This window comes from Bactrocera oleae, chromosome 2, assembly GCF_042242935.1.
Source record: "Bactrocera oleae isolate idBacOlea1 chromosome 2, idBacOlea1, whole genome shotgun sequence".
NCBI lineage: Eukaryota > Metazoa > Arthropoda > Insecta > Diptera > Tephritidae > Bactrocera > Bactrocera oleae.
In genome coordinates this window covers 69391651-69412660 of record NC_091536.1, presented here as the reverse complement: position 1 = coordinate 69412660, position 21010 = coordinate 69391651, and the positions used below count along the sequence as shown (strand labels likewise).

General features: G+C 35.6%; 1 protein-coding gene across 1 annotated transcript; it reads left to right on the top strand.

Annotated features, from left to right (window-relative positions):
- The first annotated feature begins 549 nt into the window (after positions 1–549).
- On the top strand, positions 550–19920 carry LOC106616224 (xaa-Pro aminopeptidase 2). The gene is made up of 11 exons (XM_014232789.3): positions 550–706; positions 10986–11381; positions 15707–15786; positions 17086–17409; positions 17475–17819; positions 17880–17992; positions 18055–18322; positions 18396–18840; positions 18915–18983; positions 19063–19235; positions 19362–19920. The coding sequence occupies exons 2-11, from the start codon at positions 11336–11338 to the stop codon at positions 19611–19613; spliced, it is 2115 nt and encodes a 704-aa protein (XP_014088264.2). The 5' UTR covers positions 550–706; positions 10986–11335; the 3' UTR covers positions 19614–19920.
- The last annotated feature ends 1090 nt before the right edge of the window (positions 19921–21010 follow it).

Below are 21010 nucleotides of genomic sequence, written 5' to 3'. Positions count from 1 at the left end.
TACATACATACTGCCATGTGCACTTGCATGTTATTATGTATGGATGGAGATGTATTTCATTCAGGAACTGCAGCCAATACCGCAAAGTAATTTAAACGCATCGACGCGTAATGCTTTAAGAGCAGAGCAGAGCAAGCGCTGCTTTCGTCACCGCATTTACGACTAATGAACATGCAGAGCAAACGCACAAACACTTAGCGCTAACCGTCTCTCTAAGCACTATATTTATGTGTGTTTGTAAGTGTGTAGCTACGCCTGTCAAGCTGACAAAGAGGCAATTGCTATTGTCGCCAACCAGTAGCAGCGATTTTCTTTTGCTTAACCCATTTTGCCGCTAAAGCTCCGCTGACTTCCCAAACGCATGAACTTTTTATTTCTCTGTGTGCTTGTATGCACGTGTGTGTGTGTGTTATTGTATGTGCTGTTGCTCACAAACACACACAAGCGTAATACTGGCGCTGTTCGAAACATAATGCAATGAATTTATTTCGTACTTTGAGATTTTGAAAAAAATAGAAAATATTCTACGCTGAGCGTGGCGCGCGCATTTAGTTCGCTATTTGCTTTGCTTGCGTGCGGTTCGGAGAAAGCGAGAAAATTGTAACGGAAATTATTATTTTTTCTTATTTAAATCTATCTTGACACACATAGTATTGGCCTATGCAAATATATACACGCGTGTGACCAAAGCCTAAGACTCTAACAGGTTAAAAATATTGAAATAACAAATAAAAATTTTATAATATATGAAACTGTTGTGTTTCTTGAAAACAAATGCACCAGCTGTTTACAGAAAATTAAAAAAAAAAAAAAAAAATTGCATTGATATTGTATAATAATAACTGCTACAAAAGCACACACGGCGTATGAGTAACGTTGCTGTTTGAAAAAGTGTTTCAAATAAAAAGAACGATTTCGAAGAGCATCACATATGTACATACATATTTGGTACATAAATATGTACATGTACGCATCGGCGCTTTTCCAATCTTAAGCGTGGACGCGGTCATTGCCAATAGTTCAAAAATAAAAAAATTGTCGAAATTTTCAGTTTTCAAGGTGTTTGTTGATTTCAAAAACTAAAAGAAAAAAAAACATGAAAAAAAATTTGGCTCGCTGAAAAAAAGTTTTTGAAATCCACGCGCAAATAAAGAAGCATAATTTTATTTGGCACTGCCTCAGCTGTGCGCCGCATGAGTCACTTGCTTTTTGTATTCACGGCAAATTAGTGAGCTTATAAACAAAGTCGTGCTTGCAATGATTTGTGGCAATTTTGCGCGCGAGTGTAGTTAATTGCAGAAACTGATAATTAAATTAGCGCTTTTTTTCTCTTTATTAACAATTATTTTTTTTCAAAATTATATTAAAACATTTTTTTTTCAAATTTGAAACTCGTATGCCCTGCACTTTCAAAAAATGTTCACACACACATACATACATATGTACATATTCAAATATATTGCCATGTTTACATGGCATGCGTCGGTGGAAAATGATTGCTGCTCCATATAAATAAGCAAATTTTCGATTTTAAAATAGCCAGCGCATTAATTATCGTGCGGAATGTTCATGTTCAATGTTCAGGCAAACAAAATGTGGCCACATACATACGTATATACGTACATACATACATATGTTTAAATCCAAACAGCAACCACGAAAAATTCTATGAAGCTTCCTTTGAAAAGTATAGCTGCTGCTTTGCGGCCTAAATCAAGTGCATTTTGCTCACGTTCACACTCACACTCGCGTTCATGTTTGTTTGGCCGAAATCAACTCGTCTCGCCGCGTACGTGTGGAGTTCATAAATTTCGAATGTTTATTCTTTCAGTTTATTTTAATTGTTTTGAACTATTTCTCTCTGCCGGCTGAAACATTTGGCAAGGAGGGGAGCACTCATTATTTGTGGGGAATTTGGTGTTAATGCATTTGAATTAAGGCTATTATGCTCACCAAGTGTTTGTGGCATTTGTGATAAGGTAGAATCATGAAGTACACGTAACAAGTTGTTAAAGCTTAAAGCGATATATTTTAATACCAGAAAGTATTAGAGTACTTGATCAAAGATCAGATTTGTAACTGTTTCACTCAATATTGTTTGTTCACGGACCAAAGATGACCACCAGCAAAGGCGAAAAAACAAACCAGGCGGCTGAAAATGTGAATAGTGTTTACAGTCCTGATACTGCCTTAAGGACAACGTCCGGTGTGTTTTACGTGAGTACCTGCCGGCGACGGCCTTACCCTACGGTGATCCAAAGCACAACGTATCAAAACAATGTGTTGATAAGCGCCCCAAATAATACGAGCTATTTGCAAGTATTAATTTGGTTACCAGTGGTCAGTGTGTAGAAGTTTGGTAGATTTCGAGGCCGACCTAAACCTCTTCTGTTTTCGGGTACGGAACCCAGTTGCTTGTGCAACTTCTTTTTTTGAACTGAAAATTCAGTTCTTTCAGCATTTAGGTTTAAACCACAGCCACCACGATACGCCCCAAAGGGCCGAACCCAATGAGCAGATTGAACCGAAGTCCAAGGGTATTCTGCTTCCCGTGGTACCAGAGTTGAGTCTCCGGTAAGACTGTGTAGCCGAAGCTACTGCCAGTTGAGCTACCCATTACTCAATGACTGGTGACATTTGTCGCTTGAACTTTAAATGTCTTTTTATTTGGAATCTCATTTAAAGTCTATAATATCAGTTCAAACTGAGTATTATGGCACTATTTCTGACATCATTACTATACTCATATTTCTATGCAAGGTAAAATAACAATCATAGTGCATTTGGCTTTTAGTTGCCGCTTACGACAATTATGCCTTACCGCGGGTAAATTCTTACCCTTACCTGCAGATGGCGCCTTATGGACATGTAGGCTCGCCGAGATCATGTTCCAGAGATATGAAAAAAACATGCTTTTTACTTACATCTTAAAGGGCTGCAGGCGGTTATTAGCCTAATGGCAGATAACAACCTACTGGCATCACATCCGAGCCGGATGTGCATAAGTAACGGCGATATATGCATAAAGTATAGGAAAGTAGGCATGAGAGAGACGCTTGAACACATCCAATGCCGACCAAGCCAGAATTGACGGTCAGGAAAGTTTTGCTATCTACTTGGTAGGATTGGCAGGGAATAATCTACTATGAGCTGTTCTCTTACGGCCACTCTCAGTTCAGACCACTTCTGTCAAAATTTAATCGACTGAAGGTGGTAGTCGCCCAGAAGCGGCCAGCTTTGGCCAATAGCAGAGAAATTGTGTTCTATCAGCATAAAGTCAGGCTATACACATCGATAGTAGGTCGCCAGAAGCTCCAGGTGCTTCATAGGTGGTTCTTGTGCACATTTGACCTAAATGAATTGAATGCAAAAATAATAATATATATAATTATTATATTTATATAATCTTATAATTAATAATCAGTTTTTTATTCAAATCAAAATTAGTTCAGAGACATATATATGTATACAAGTATGTCACAATTATTATATGACCGCTCATTATATAGTGTATAACAATAGTCGTTTTCGACACTCCATTTCTCTTTTGGAAATGTTTGAGCTCTCCTTCCAAAAAAATTAAAAATGATGAATTTATATAAGAGAGTAAGTTAATAATGTAGACGCTGATTTCGCTATTCTTTCTCAAATTCATTATACTCTCCATACATACATACACATGTGATACATTTACATTCACTGTTTTAGAATATTTTTTTTGGAATCGAACACTGCTATATATAAATAACATTGACATTAACGAATGCTTTTTTCCATATGATCCTCATTATTGGGCTATAAATTATTTCTGGCTGCAGTGATAACATCTTCACCTTACTAATTGCCTTCTTGATCATAAATAAACAAAATTATAAGTCTGTTGTTTACAAATTCATCATGAAGTATCTTCACCAATAAGAGTATGTTTTGTCTAAATCGTACTCTATGAGCAGCCAAAATAAACTAAATTAATTTTCATAAGCTACATCTACTTATATACTTTCTTACATCAGTTCGCTCAGTTCTTTAAGTTTATAGTTCAATACTATCTTATTATTTGCCGAACTCTATATTCTACATTCGGGTTTCTAGTGTATTACAAAATATTAAATGAAGACTAATTGAGTCAAAACGAAATCTTGTTTTAAAATACCGCACTTCGTCCAATATTTCTATACAATTAGGGTCTTTGAATTCTTATAAAGCTTAAAATATAATTTTTTATGCTCTGATTATATTTACTTCGTTATATAAATAACTTTTTGTTAACAAATTAATGGTCGATGAGATGACTTTAACCTCAGTAAAGGCTCTGGAAGTTACTTTGAATATGCAGATGAAGTATGAAGCAGAGGAGACAGGCAGTTAGTGAAAGTCTTAGGCTACTGGAGACTGGCTGCGCTTCACGCTCTAGCATCATACGGAACATTGATACAGAACTCGGGCTAAATTGGATATAATCTATTCTTTCTTCAAAAGTAAATAATAATTAAAGTTACAGTTATTGATTACTCTAATGATCTAATCTAAATAAAAAAATATGTGGATTCTTCTGTGAAAATCCCTTAAAAAAAGTTTTTATAAGCTGATCACGGCCATTTAGCTTCTCAACGGCTGCTATGGCTAATAGAGGCACACATCAGGATTTGTAATGTCACATTAATACTTGGTGTAATATGAATGGTCGACACACCGAAATGTTTCCTTTAGGAAAGAAGAAACAGAATAATATAAAATCATAAACCCTTAAAAGACTATGAATCGGCAGAATGCACAATATCCACCTGGGATAATGAAACGTCTCCTCTTTCAACTAATATATAATAAATTTTTATACCCTAAAAAGGGGATATTAAGTTGGCCAAGGAAACGTCGGAGACCCTATAAAATGTATATGTGTATGAATGATCAGCGTGATGAGCTAAGTCGTCCATAGCTATGTCCGTCTGTCTGTATGTTTGTCTGTGCGTGTATCTGTATATACGCCAATTAGTCCCTCAATTTTTGAGACATCGATCTGAAATTATGTCCACGTCCTTTTTCCCCTAACAAACTTATTTATTATTTTTCCGGAACCGCCGATATCGGACCACTATTGCATATAGCTGCCATAAAAGCTGAATGATCGGAATCAAGTGCTTGTATGAAAAACCTTTTCATTTGGCGAGATATGTTCACGAAATTGACGGAAATTATAGTCCAAGGCAACGCTACAATTTCCGATCTCAGATCGAATAAGTTACTTTCAACAGATAAAATCATTTCATATATTCAATGTTTCTAGTACAATTATCTTATTGTCAAGTCCTAGAAAAATTATCACTATGTGAATGGTGAACGTCCTTGACACCATCCATATATGCCATTTTGTCAAATATGACCTTTGACAGCAAGTGTTGGATACATTACAATTCGCCCACAAAGCAAATGTCATAAATAGTTGTTCGCAACATTGTTTGCCAGCGCAATAAACAGCTGATATTTGCTTATAAAAATATATTGGCAGCATGTATAGCACACACACATACACAAATATACATAAGTAGTACATGCATATATAGTCACAAGTAAACAAATGCAGGAAGGAATTACACACATGCACAAGTGTGTGCGTTTACGCATTTGTTGCATTGCCTAATATACATACAAAAACGCACATACACGTACATACGTCTATGCAGCTTTGCTTGCGTTTGCCAAGGCTTAACTAATTTTATTAGAACAAAAAAGAAATATGAATTTGCATAGAATTTGCCCTTGTTGGCAGCTGTTGCATTCAACTGACGTTAGTGCAAATTGCTACTATATTTAAGCTACAATTAAAATTGTTGTTGTTGCATTTTTTTCCAACACTTGCAACCCACACAGCGCTTGGAACAAAGCAAGCCGTTGCAACGCCACCAACGACATTTTAGTAAATATATGACATTTAAATGAAGTGTATAATTAGCTGCTTATAAACTATATATAAGTATATATAATAAATATATTTATATGCAACACATGCGAGTATATGCCTTTGTGTGTGTATTTGCGTCCGGTGCCCATAGAAAGCCGCCACTCATAATTGGCTGGCGCTGGAATGAGCAAGCAAGAATATAATTTCATTAAATTACAAAATTATTTTTATTTATTGCTTGGGCTCACCAAATTTGGCAACGTCGGAAGGTCGCTTTGTTCTAATCAATAGTTCTAATTTGTCAATTCGTTTTTAATTATCTAGTTGCCAAATAAGTATGATGAGTTTTTAGACGAATAAAGTGCGCAGCTCTTTATTGTCGTCACTTTATTGTTAAGGAGTGGAATAAGAAAATTATAGAACGCAACTTTAGATTTTTGATTTTGAACTTCTTTTGACTTGAACTTCTCTTCCACATAGTCTTATTCAACCGAAACGGTAACGGCTAATATACACATAACATTTTTTATACATCTAAACTTAGCAGCATTCCAAACAAACAACATGTTCGTCCGAGAGGAAGCAATAAAATTTCGCTTCCGTTGCATGGTGGGTGTGTGAAGCACATTAACAAGCCCTCAAACTACAAGTACATATATTTAGTATGCATACACACATAGATACTTAACGCCATATACATAGGTGTATGTATATTTTGGTCGGTTCCAACGGTGAGCATTAATTTAAAGAATTGAGCAACACGTTCAAATGTTAGCACTTGTCGAGCAAAATCCCAGATTCAAGCATAAGAATCAACGGCAAGTGCCTCAGTATAATCATTGCTAACATTTTTTGACTCAAATGTATTACTGTAACTGACTCCTAGACATGCAATCTACCCACAATTTGAGGTTATGACTAACCTCATTCAGATAACGTGAATTCAATCTCGACAAATTATTTCCTGTAACACTTTCTGAAGCTGCAGGTCTATGACATAAAAACGCACTTAATTTTTGAAAAATTTCTAATCCTGGTGCTCTAAAAACCAGCGGTGGACCTCTAGAGTTTATTTATCATCTTGCAAATTTTTCAGATATAAAGTGCTTCTTCGTCTTGACATTCCAATCATACGCTATATATTTATTTTAAATAAGTAAAGTGATTAAAAAAATGTATATCAGCCCTTTTAAAACAAATATAATTTTAGATATTTTATATTCATTTACCTTCGAAATAGTCAGTAGTTGTCTTCGGTCCCTCCTTCTATGAGGCAACTTGTTATTGCTTGTTAGCAGGTTATCTAAAAATATTCTGTCTTTAGAGATTAGACGCCGTGATCATACTATAATATCCAGATTGTATTTGAGTCAGAGTCGTTAGTTACTAAATCTGAATGATCTTTAGTAAAAGGAAGTCTATTATATTTGCATGATTCACTTAAGCCAAATTTACACCATTTTGTTTGATAAATATTTTGAAGGTAATTTTACTATCATAAGTAGTATCTATCATTCTTATAATGAAAAATGGGACAGCTGCACAAAAAAAATTATTCGTCATAGATGGAAACAGTTGGTAATTATGATTGGTTGTTATAATAACAGGACCATACGCACTACTCAGATTACTAAAGCCAGCTATAATAATGAATTTATTTTTACTAGACCTTTATGGATTTTTCTTATGTAAACCTAAAGTTTCTGACGATTCTTTGAATAAAAATTTTTTACTCACTCTATGTAATTATTTTTTGTTTATTTTAATATCTTTAGTTACATTCGCACAAAATTCTGTATGTTCGTATTTCACACTTTAGAGTTTCAATATTTCTATTGGCAGTAAATCTAGAAGAACATTGGTAATCATATCATTGCAAAGAAATTTTTAAACTGACGATCAAATTTTAGAAAAATTAAAATAAATTTAAAAAACAACTATATATGGTATTAGTATTAGCAAAAGTAGAAGATAGAAAGTTTCCTTAACCGATATAGCCGACTCTATCACATCTGATTCGAACTAAAAGCGTGGGTAAAAAAACCGAATAGTTTCTTTTGCGCTTCATATTCTGAAAAATTAGTTCATACACACATCCAAGAAAGGCTCTCCAAGTATTAGCTCTTAATTGTAACGGGAAGGTAGTCCGCATAAAGGTTTTTATTTTTTTCTTTTTATCAGATCGGAAAATTCATATCTCGCTTCTAACTGCTTGTAAATATGTCGTTTTGTGGATTTTTCTATAAAATCTGAATGATCTACAATATGGTATCTTACGGTTTCTTCGTAAACCCAACCGTTCAAAAGATATTAACGGGTGAAGTTTGACTATTTTAAGAAAAATTAATTTTTTTCTCTTGAATTTTATAATTCAATGAAAAATAATCATTATACCCTTAACAAGGAATATTAAGTTTGCCACAAAGCTTGTATCACCCAAAAGGAAACGTCAGAGACCCTAAAAAGTATAAATGTTTTTAATCGTATATATGTAAACTAGTCCCTCAGTTTTTGCGATATTTTGAGATATCGATCTGAAATGATATCCACGTCGTTTTTCCCCGAACCATTATAGCATATATGTAGCTGTCATATAAACTGAGCCATCAAAATCAAGATAAAGATATTTTTATAGTCCTTATGCTATACCTGTGAGAGGTATTATAGCTTCGGTACAGCCAAAGTTCTTTCTTGTTTTAAATTGCAAAGCTCATAGCTTTGTTAGAAAATTTCTGTTCTACCAAAAAATGCATACGCCGTACGTAGAAGTAAATTGAGCATGATTAACTCTCGTTCTCTTTCAGTTATGTACTTAGAGTCTAAGTCTTAGACTGAACTAAAAAATTATTGAGCTCATGCAAATTTTTCTCTTTAAATGCATTAAATATTTTCGCAATCGCATATAAACTGCATCATGAGCTCAAGTTATATTCTTATCTGTCCTAAATAATGCAAGTTTGCTTGGTATTGATAATTAGTAAGGAATGTGGGACAAGGCAAAACTTTTAGATTACTTTTACAGAAACAAAACTTAGTAGTATAATATTAATCAAGTTTGCTAGAAGCTGTGAAAATCAGTAGTATAAATTTTCTAGTCTAATGTTGAATTTCAGTACTTGCAAAACAAACTCATTCTTATTATTAATAAAAGAACTCTTATGACTGATTATGAAAATAAAAAATAATATAATTGAGCAATTACATCTTTTCTGCAGTGGTTATATAAATCCCGATTTCATTCCTATATACTCTATTTCGCTTAATATATATATGAATAAGTTGAAAGCTCAAAGTCACATTTTAAAGATCAATTCTCTACGTTTGTGAATAATGTAATAAATTGGTTTGTACCGAAGACTAAACTATATAATATACTACCTGTATCCGGGTGACAATCTGTTCGTCTTATTGAACTCATCGTTAAATCTATTTTTTATGAGCTAGTTGACCAATTGCAACGAAATTAGATTCAGAGTTCTAACATTCCCATGTTAGTCGTTCTTGAGTTATAAATAGTGTAACTAAAACGACTTTCTTTCATATACATACATATATGGATGGTGATTTAGCAAAAAAGTCCTCCGTTAGGAGCTTGTTCAGGAATAAATAAAATAAAATTGCGCAAATTTTCACCTCTTTCCGCGCTGTGGTTTGTACTTTCTACTGGTACGTAACACACTACCGTTTCTTTTTTTATTAAGTATAAGATATAAGGGGTGTTCCTCGGCCAGAAATGTAAAATTTCCAGTTTGGCTTTAAATTTGTGGCAACATTCATTTCAAAAAATGATCGACAAATGCTTAGCAAAAAAGTGGATGTTGAATTAATCAAGATAGATGAAGAGTTATATAAAAAAGTATTAAACTATGCAAAACTTCTAAATAATGTTAATACGTTAATATTGGTACAGTTAAATTTTTTTCAAAAAGTGGTTGTGGATTTAATGATTGAAGATTCATCAACCAAATTTGCTCAAAACATCTTCTTCAACATATAGAACGCAATAATAAATTCCATTAGATTCGTTCCCTTGACAACATATAAGCCCAAAAACCGTCGAAAACATTGAACCATGCACAAATAGTGCCTTCAAGAAGCGACACCTCCTGCCTAAAAGTGGTCACCTAACCATTTCAAGCCCTCAGAAACGGAGTAAAACAATCTCAGTGCCTATGTTGGGATTAGTAAGTCTGTAATACATATATCTTAACGAAATTATGATGGCAACTTTTCCTCTTAATAATTGATAAAATCGGTTCACTACTTTATCTAGCCCCCATATACCCAATATAAGAATTTTTCAATTTCCAGTTGACTTTATGCCACATATGTATGTATATATGTACATCAGTCAATATGTGAGGTATCTTAATGAAACTCAGAGGCCATCCTTTTATGATTATAATATGTTGTGATGCGAAAACTGGATAAACACGAGTCAATACTGCCACTAGCTTGTATATACTTAATAAAAAAATTTTAAGCTTCCAATTGACTTTATACCGTATATTTTGGTCATTATGTAAGATTTCTTAACAAAAATAATTGAAAATATTTTATTAGATTTATTGCAGTTTTTACGCGAATATGGGTGAAATCATTCCAGGTTGATTTTATATCATACATAACTGTCACATGTACAGGCACCAATATGATTAATATCAATTGGCTTTCACCGCACTAGAAGCTAGTAGCCTCATCTTATTTGTATAATATCAATTTATATGCATACCACATAAGTCGCAAATGCATTCTAAATAGCAGAAGTGCTCGAGCAAATTATTTAAGATTTTCTAGTTTAATTTAACTGCGCGTGTCTTTATAGAAACAGCGCCACTAGACTTGTATCTCGCATATTTAATATACAAGTATATGGATATATGTGCGCATGTGTGTATGTCTCCACTAACGCTTAAAACAGATAAAATATCTAAATCTCTGTTGTTCAAGCACGGCAGCAACAATGTGTGCACAACGATTAAGGCATCTGTGTTGTTTACTTCGCACTTTAATCGCTAATCAAAAAACTCGCGCGATAACAAAACCGCATTCACCGCAACGCAACCGCAAATATCTTCTCTTTCAGAATACTACCGGAGAACATCAGTGTGCGCGAGGTTCGGATTGCCAACGGCCAAGTGTTCAATGCGATACATATAAGCATAATTGTTGCAGTGAGGCCTAGAAAGTTTATGTGATTTGCGAAAAGAAAACTCACACCGCACTTTGCGTTAATTGCGGAAAAGCGATTTGTTTTGGCGACTGTGTGCGTGTGTGGGCATGTACGTGTAGGTGTACGTATGCGCTGAAATCAGAGCCATTTGTGTGCCGCGCACGTTGTGATAGTCGTTCGAAACTTTATGAAAATTGTATGAGCAGCAATAACAATAACAGCCATCAACAGCAACAGCAGCTGGAGCGGAGCATTCCGAAAAGATGTCGACAGCTAAATGGTTTTGGCGATTGGCGTTGAGCATTCTAGGTGAGTAGATGTGCGCTGGCAGAGAGAGTTTGCTAGCTGCTTGTTGTTTGTGTAATAAATATTTGCTAAATCTGAAAAATATTAACGCATGTAGGCTTATTTTATGACCGCCACTGTTAAAGTATTTTAATGTAATCCAAGAATTTGTAGCAAAAAATAGACAATGCTAAATGCTTGAGCGGCGGTCGGCAGTAATTAAAATATTTTTGCTTTTCATATTTTGAAATACTTAATAAAGGCTCTATACAAAATTATAAACGAAAACGTTTAATTCTCTGAAGCCGTAGCCAAGAATTTGCAATCAATCAATTATAATTTTTTCGGCATGAATTGCTATGCTTGAGGTCCTTACATATACGAGGGCGTACCGATAAGTACCTAACATCAACGCACTGACGGCTACTGCCGAAGTTTCAACCAAGACGGACTGGTAGTTTTGACCCCATGAAGTAGGGGGTGTGTCCGCGGATTTTAGATAGAAGAAAACGAGAAATAATGGTCGGTGATTCTACTACGGTAGGGATGGTCAATAAATTGTTTAACAAGCTTTAACGTGGTCGCACGACAGTTTTTGACGAACCTCGCTTTGTTGTCAGTTAGAAAACAGTTACGAATAATCTGACGAAGGTTTACGATACTTAATTTCCAAACTGCCATTCGCAGTAAGCATCTCAAAAGAACGCATGAGTCTGCATGAAATATTCGACAAGAGAAAGCTGTCGGAACCATAGATGGCGCGCTTGCTCACTCAGGGAAAAAAGTCCAACTCTGAAATTACTTCGCAGTAGTGTTTGGCGCAGTTTGAGTACAAGCCGAAGGAGTTTCTACGTTGTTTCGTGGTATATATCAGACATCAAGGAACCGTCGAAACTGTGTGCTTCACCAGCCAACTTTGCTGCAAAGAAGGTGAATATTTTGCTATTGGCTGGAAAGGTGATGGCCATCGGTTCCTGGTATCTGCACAAGGTGGGATTCATATTCCAAGGGAAATACTTGTACTACTGTATAAAAATAAAATTTTAAAATAACAGTCTCAGCTCAATTCAAAACCATAAAAGAGCAACCTTCTAGCTCCAACTAAAAAAATTGCTGTTCTAAAAATTCTATTTCTAAATACCACTTCAAATTTTGGAAAGCAGAACGTCTATATAAAAAATATATAAAAACAATCATCGAGCATTCATTCCGTTGTTAGATTTTATTTTTAATTCGTGCACGTCATGAGTAATACCACGGTGCGTATACGTGATTAATAATTCCGTTTTGCTTTTTAGTAATTTCATATTTTTAACAAGCATGACTCTGCCGACATTTAACAATAACATAAAGTATTTAGCAATATTTCCTCGAAGTCTTTTCCGAAAATCTTCTGGCATGGCATTTTGACAATAAATCACTCGTTTATGCTTGCTCTGCTGTCGCTACAGATGTGTAATGTGGCCGATTGCCGCGGAAATTATGATCAGTAGTAGCGTCATCACTCAACTGTGGCATCTGTCCACAGTGGGCCATGTGTTCTCAATCTGATTGCTGACCATGAAATTGGGTCTAATGGGTGTTTTTCTTATTCTTTTATATTAAAAAAATATTATATTAACGCGTGAAATTGCCTAGGGAGTTTGACATTTATTTATTTGAAGATTTGTATCTTAGGCATAAACTACTCTAAATAAATACTTAGTTTTATTAATGCGATATGATAAAGGGATCTAGTTCAGCGACTCAGCTAAATGCCGCATACATAATTTGAAAGAAAATTGTTGTGACGTGATCGATGGTATAGAACATTCATTCGGATATGAAAAGTTAGCAGAAATCTGTCCAGTCGGTGGGTTATCAAGACAGAAGAGCATTTTTTCCCAAATTGTGTCTTTTTACAACAACTTGTCGCCAAAACAGCCCGATAATTTAAGTTAGTAGAGCCCTGTGACCGTTTTGCCATTTTCCAGGCAGTGGGATTACACCAGAGTTATCCAGATAATTTGAATCCCAGAAGACGGTTGCCATAAATCTCCGGCGCTTCAGCATCAGTGTTCGCCTTCCTTGCAGCAAGTTTACTAGATTAAGTACACTGTTTCGACTATTCCATAATACCAGGTGTGTATCCGTGCATCCATGTTTAGTCGACGGTCACAAAAGAACTCTGCAACTCCTTAGAATTACTTTTAAACTGCGTCAAATACTGCTGGAAAGTGTCTCACAATTGCCACCTTTCTCATGTCCAATATTTGAGGCAGGATACGATCCATGCGGTCTCTTTAGATGCTTATAGTCTCAGATATTACCTGTAGCTTCAATCAGCGTTCTGAAAATATATATCCTGCGTAGTAGCCTTTTCCGGGGCACCTGGGTGTGGCTTAGCAAAAATCGGCGAGTGTCCACATTGAAGCTCGTTACACCAGCATGACACGCCTACGTCCACACGCGGTCAAAACAAACCTACGAATCTGATACTGCTCTCGGTAATCGCATTAAACATAGGATTTATTTTTAACGGTCACTTTAGACCGCTTTTTTGAAAATTTATATTATATACTATTTACAAGAACACTCTCCAGATTTACACTTTCATTATACCGGGCATAATTATTTTAAGTGATTTTGAAAATTTCTGCAAGCTTGGCTTGGGATAGTGTCTATAGTACTTCTATTATCATGTTGATGTGAAGAAATTTAGTAATATAATAATATTGTGGAAACAAATAGGCTTGCTGCAAGCTTCCCAAACGTCTACTTCTAGGAACACAAAACTTCGGCATACACCGCATCCCCACAGCCAATAATTATTGCCAGCTATCTGTAAGTTTTGTGTATTGTAACACCTAGAAGGAAACTTTGGAGACCTTATAAAATATATATATTATATAAATGATCAGCTTGACGAGCTGAGTCGATTTAGCTATCTCCGTTTGTTCGTTCGTCTGTACAGTACCTCCGTTTTCAGATCTGGAATTGGGCACACGTCCTTTTCTCCTCAAGAAGCTGGTCATTTGTCGGAACCGTCGATATCGGACCACTGTAGCACATAGCTGTAATGCAAACTGAACGATCGGAATCAAGTGCTTGTATGGAATAACTTTTTAATTGTTAAGATTTCTTCACGAAATTATCATATATTGTTATTAAATGCATCTCTAGAATCTCCCAAGAAATTGTTCAGATTAAATCACTATAGCATATAGCTGCCAGTTTATATGACCAATCAAAGTCAAAATAAAGACCTTTTTAAACTCCTTTATGTTATAAAAAATGTACCTGTGAAGGGTATTATAGCTTCGTTGGAACTGAAGTTAAAGCTTTTTTTATTTTTTGTTGGAATTGGATATATTTTAATGTCAAAGTGGGAGTTATTTTATATTGTCAACTTATCGCTCTAAATATTGTGCGCTCCTTCGTACTAAAAGTTTTGGAGTATTTTGACCAGAACCTTAGTTTTTGAAACACATTTTTAATAGACATTTAGTTCTTTGTTATAAATTGAAGATTCCGATTCTAATACCATATAATTTATTATTTATATTTTGTTATATATTTCATACTCCCACATTAGTATGTTCATATAATATTTCTCTAAAATTTCTTTTCATAAAAATACATAAATAAATTACGAATTAATTTAAGTATTCAAAAATCGCATTTCGAAATTCACACGACAGCTGTTGCAATGCAACAAATACAAATAATAATATTTAATATATAAATGAATGGGAAAATTAGTAGCGCTGCCATAAAATTGTGACAAACCCCTCTAATTTGCAAAAGCATTTCACCCAGTTTCTGTTATAGGTATACCTCTTATGTATTTTTGTTTAACATATTTCACCAAATTTTATGAACATTTTGACTTTCCGCTGACAAAATGCCGTCACTCTCAATATAAATATCTTTTAGTTGTGATAAATGTAGAGGCAATTTCCATGTCAATATGACACTTTCTGCACAAAAAAGTGGGTGGGGGTGAAAATACATTTTGCTTTTTGACGTTGAACTTGGCAGAGATGGACGTGTGATGCATTCGAGCTATATCTAGCGAGACTAAATTATTTTAATTATTTATACACAAAAAATACATACTTATTAGAAGAGTGCTTGCACTGAGTGCTCTGCTGAAAAAAGCTTTCTAAATTTTACATTCACTATGTATGCTACTCTTTTGTATAATATTATCTAGCACATGAAGTTTTTGCAGGACCAATACCAATTGTTGTTAATACACTAAATGATCGCTTAAGAAGCTCGTTTTCTTGTTGCTAATGACTTAATGAGTAATTGAATGGTCAAATAATTGAGTTCACACCTTTGGTTTTGTTGTATTGTTTTTACAGTTTTGCTAGTCACCAGCTCAGCGGCTAATGAACCAACCGGATATTTTCGTGAGGTCTGCAAATATCGCAAGGGGAAATTGGTAAGTGATTTTAAGATTTTTTCCTCATTTATGTTTTTAAGTATAAGCTATTGGTCGATTAGTTGATTAATAACAATGTCTGGCGTTATAGGAGAATATTAATAATAAACCTAACGATTATCCTCCTTCCGCACAACCGAGGTGCGAGGTTCGCAATTCGCATATGAGCGTAGTTTATCGACTCATAAGAGGCAATAGAAATAGCGTTGAGATCCAAATATAAAGAAGAGGAATCGTGTTTTGATCTTATAATTAAATTCAAAGCTGACCTTTAAGTCCTATAGGTATGGGCCGAACTGCAAAATTTACTTTGGTTTTGATACAGTTTGTGGACTAAAGCAAAGTTACCGTGTATTTCTAAGAGCTCGAACTAATCACTTTGGTAGAAATGGCTACAGGACACTTTCTTTTTAGATTTAAGCTATTAAGATTAGGTCAAACCTAATTTGAATAATTCAAGATGTGCTCTAAAAGTAGGGAAAATTAGTTAAAATATTTTACACGACTCTGCATGTTTCAACTACGAGGGCTGGAGGACTTTCAAAGTATTCATTAAGTCGAACGCCGCGTGCTGATAATTTTTTTAATAGTCTTGCGTCTTTAACCCCATACCTTGGGAAAGTTTCCGATGAAGTATTGTCTGTTTCAATTACAGTTTATCGCAGCAATGTAGTAGTTTCTTAGCTGAAGTAATCGCATTCATTCGACGCATCCCTTACAATCAGACCTCTGAAACTACTGATAGTTGTATTATACTTGGTTGAAGAATGCTTTGAAGCTTTTCGCTGTCGTGGCAATATAAGTAATACGGCATTACATTCCGTTTTGGTTCAGTTACTGTCTCTGTCATTTATTTATAAGGTCCAATAAGGTTAAAGCCCAAATAGATGACCTTGGAATAAGCGTAGAGAATGCTGAGGAAAATAAAATATGTGCAGAGCTCTCTGATAAAAAAGTGGACAAAGTCTAAGCTGACTGATTTGTTGGCTACTATGACGTATTAATAACCAATTGGAGTCTGCTTCGTAGTATATACTGTTTTTTAGGAGAACTCTGCCTTTGGAGGATTGATAAATAAGATCTTAATCTTCGCAAAAACATAATCAAACATAGCAGGAATGGTTCATTTTCCTTAACCTCTTAGATACAACAAACATTTTGGAAATGCGATAAAACGCTGGAGATTTTTAAATGTAAACATAACATAAGATATTTATAATTGGAATGTTTTCTAGACAGTTAAATTTCAAAAGGATTATCTCATAATATTACGACTAATATTGTACTTGGTTCTTCCAGCTAAGACCTGTAACCGAATACCGACAACGTCTGCATGCGTTGCGTGAACAGATGAAAATTCGTTCATCGCTGCGTGGTCTCGAGATCGATGCATATATATTACCACCCTACGATGAGCATTTGAATCAGGAAATGACCGAAAGTGACAAACGCGTACAATATCTTACTGGTTTTACGGGTATTGGAGCGTTTGCTGTCGTTACGGCGCGTTCGGCGGCGCTCTGGGTAGACAATCGCTATGTGCAGCAAGCTGATGCGGAAATCGACTGTGAATGGGAGCTTTATCGAATGAACGACACTGTAACGATAACGGCGTGGCTTTCGGTTGGTGTAAATGAAAGGTTAATAAAAAAAACATAATTAAAATCTTTATAATTTTATGCTCAAAGGCTAAATTGTATGCAAATCAGCGCGTTGGCGCCGATCCACACCTTGTGCCACACTATTTGTGGATGCGTTGGGAGCGCGAGCTGGGTAATCGGCTACTAGTGCTTAGCCGCATAAATAACAATTTGCTGGACATGATATGGGTGGAACGTCCGCCAGCATCAAATTTCACAATACGCGTACAAGAACTACAGTTCGCCGGCGACAAGTGGGAGGTTAAAGTGGACGAGTTGAGAATGAAATTGCAGAAATTTAGTTGTAATGCCATCATAGTTACATCACTCACCGAGATAGCCTACTTGCTGAATATACGTGGACTGGACTTGCCATATACGCCGGTGGTGAAGGTAAGTTTTTTGAATATGTAGAGGAAGAGATAAATAGAGTTTCAACTCGTTACTTTTCAGTCCTACCTCATAGTGAGCCACGATGAAATCTTTTTCTACGTTGACCATAGTAAGATGACTCAGGGCATTGATTTTCATTTGCGTACAGACTGCTACAACGAACGTTGTGTGAAGTAAATATTATATAATAATATTTTACAAGTCACCTTTTCTAAACTACAAATTATTCTCGCAGAATTAGGGAATACTACAAAGTGTGGAGTGATCTGCGCACCTATGCGCAAATTTGGAAACGTGTATTGGTACCAGCTCCATGTGTGAATGAAGAAGGTGCGTCTGAAGCCGTCTTCGCGGCATTGCCAAGTAATATAGTTTACATAGAGGCTTCGCCCATAATATTTATGCGCGCGCAAAAAACTCCCGAAGAGCAGCGTGGTATGCATGAGGCGCATGTGCGTGATGCCGCAGCCATATGTGAAGCCATGAGCATTTTGGAAAACCGAGTGAGTGTTAAGTAGCTCTGATATACATATGTTGAAAAAATTTACTCATTACTTGCTCTAATTTGTACTGCAGTTTTTCATCGAGCAATGGACCGAGGAGAAGGTGAAATATGAGATCGATCGTTCGCGGCTCTCGCAGAATAATGCACGTGGTCTTTCGAAGCGCAGTGTTGTAGCTTTCGGCGAACATTCCGCATTACCGTACTACATTTCTAGCAATGTTACCGATATCGAAGTGACCGATCAGAGTTTGCTGGTCATTGAATCGGGTGGCCAATATTACGAAGGTACAACCGATGTATCGCGTACGTTTATTTTCGGTGAACCGACGACAGATATGAAACGCGCCTATACAAATGTGTTGGCGGGCATGTTGGTGCTGGCAAAGCTACGGTTTCCCTCCAATTTACGTGCATCCGGTTTGGATGTATTGGTGCGACGTTTGGAGTGGGAAAATATGGTGGATTATCCACAGACGACGGGTAGCGGTATAGGCGCCTACGGAGCGGTTAAGGAGCGTAAGTTGAAGTATAGTTTGAAAAAAATATTTGCAGATATTTTTTAACAGCAAACCAAATCGTTATACTCATAGCCCCAATTTCTATAGCCTACGGCGAGGAAGGCTCTCATCGTTTTCTGGAGGGATATTTCTTTTCAAGCGGTGGGTGTTAGTTCTAATATTAGAGTTTTGTACTATGTAAACTCTTATTTATGGCTTGATGTTTTCTCGAATATTTCAGAGGCTGGTTTCTATCGGCCTGGTGAGTTTGGTGTACGCCTGAAAAATGTGCTAGAAGTAGTCGATACAGGCAAGACGCATCCGAATGGCATGAAATTTCTGGAATTTCGCCAAGTAACTTTGGTACCCTTCGAGCCAAAGTTAATCGATCCTACGCTTTTAAATGCAATGGAGGTGAGGAAAATAAAATATATAGCCGGAATTTTGTAAATAATCCAAATTCCATTATATATAGTATTTTAAATAATTTTTTATAAAAAGATGTATTTAGTAATCCCGCTTCTTCTGCTTTCTCACTAGAAACGCTATCTCAACGAGTACAACGCGAAAGTGCGCGAATTTGTTGGTGGCGAGTTGAAACGTCAGGGTAACATGCAGGCCTTCCACTGGATGATGAATAAGACCCGTCACATACGCGAATATCTGCCGGAAGAGGATTATCGTGCGGCGCGTGGTTCGGGCAATCGCACGCGTAGTTTTCTCACGGTAACAATTCCAGCGCTGTTGTTGGGTTTAACCGTTTTTTGCAGTTTTTTGAAATGGTTGCTTTAGTGAAAAGTTGAAATATTAGTCGATTATAAATATAACTACTTAACTGAAATTTACTAGTATTGTAGGAAAAATAGAAATAAATACTAATTATATGTGTCATTAAGGCTAAACTAATTGACTTTAGCTAAATTATAGTGTTTACCGATGCACAATTTAAATATTAATCGGAAATGATGTGCCTAATTCGCACTGTGTATTAGTTTTAAGGATGTAAATAATGTGTATGTGCCTGTAAGTGCCCAATTCAAGATGTGAATTCAAACTGAATGTATTATTTTTTGTAATAAAAAAACTAATTCAATTAAAAGCTCGAACCATTTTGACTAGTTCTGATAGAAAGAAGGGTTGTACTTAACATGGGAAAATAAATTAATTTGCCGCCAAAACAAAAACAAAAAATTTTTATTTGCTAATAACTGAATACTTATGTAAAAGTAAGTAGATGTGATTATCGTCGTGTGGTGCGCTATGAATTCTTTCCGCTGTACAAAATTGCCAAAAAATTATATTATTTGAGCGTTATGCGTCGTTTGCTTCAAGCTATTCATCAGAAACGGCCAACATTATGGGCGAACAACTCTTGGTCTCTTTATCATAATAAAGAAAGCACCATGTCATACTGCATTAGTTCTTCGCGACTGTTTTGCCAAAAAACCGTTCCGTAACCAACGCATTCGTTTGATTCGGCCCCATGCGAATTCTGGCTATTCAACAAATTCAACATGCCAATGCGGAAACGTCGGTTTGTGATAATTGAGGTGATAAAAACCAAATAGAAAAGGAGTAAAAAAGTCGGCAAAAGACTATTCCGACTTGGCAAAAGTCTGGAAAAATTGTATGCACTAGGACTATTTTCGTCATTCACAGTATTCTTAGAATATGAAGCGGTCTCTTTTTGTTCTCAGATCTCAAGAGACTGCTAGCTGGAAAGAAGTTTAGCAGTAATAACGTATCGTATTTTAGTTTCGTCGAGACTGAGGAAATTTTAAGGTAAAATACAAATCAAACTCCAAAAAAAGCATCGAAAAGTTGAAAGATCGTTATAATCGCTATAATGTATTTCCATTTTCAGCAATTATATGGCCCAACTGCCGTTTAATGGAAAGAAAAGATTTATATCGAGTAAGAAGTTAAATAAGCTTTCTATGAGATGAGTAGTTGTAGTCAATGCAACTGGGGAAAAATTAAGTGTCTACGAAAAATCATCAGAAAGTAAATGAAGTAAGCAGGTCGCATATTACTTTATCCATTTAAACGAGTAAGACTTTTAACACAATGATTCCAATCAAGAAGATTTTGATGGAGAAGAAATCTATTATGAATAAAATCCACGCTTGTTACATTTCCAGTTCTTTACTTCTATCGCTTTAAGCGACGGTCTTTAGAAACAATAATTT

Coding starts and splice junctions, on each gene's coding strand:
- LOC106616224 (XM_014232789.3), top strand. CDS start 11,336: ATGTCGACAGCTAAATGGTTTTGGCGATTGGCGTTGAGCATTCTAG. Junction 17,410..17,474: donor CGATAACGGCGTGGCTTTCG/GTTGGTGTAAAT, acceptor TTATGCTCAAAG/GCTAAATTGTATGCAAATCA. Junction 19,236..19,361: donor CGCTTTTAAATGCAATGGAG/GTGAGGAAAATA, acceptor CTTTCTCACTAG/AAACGCTATCTCAACGAGTA.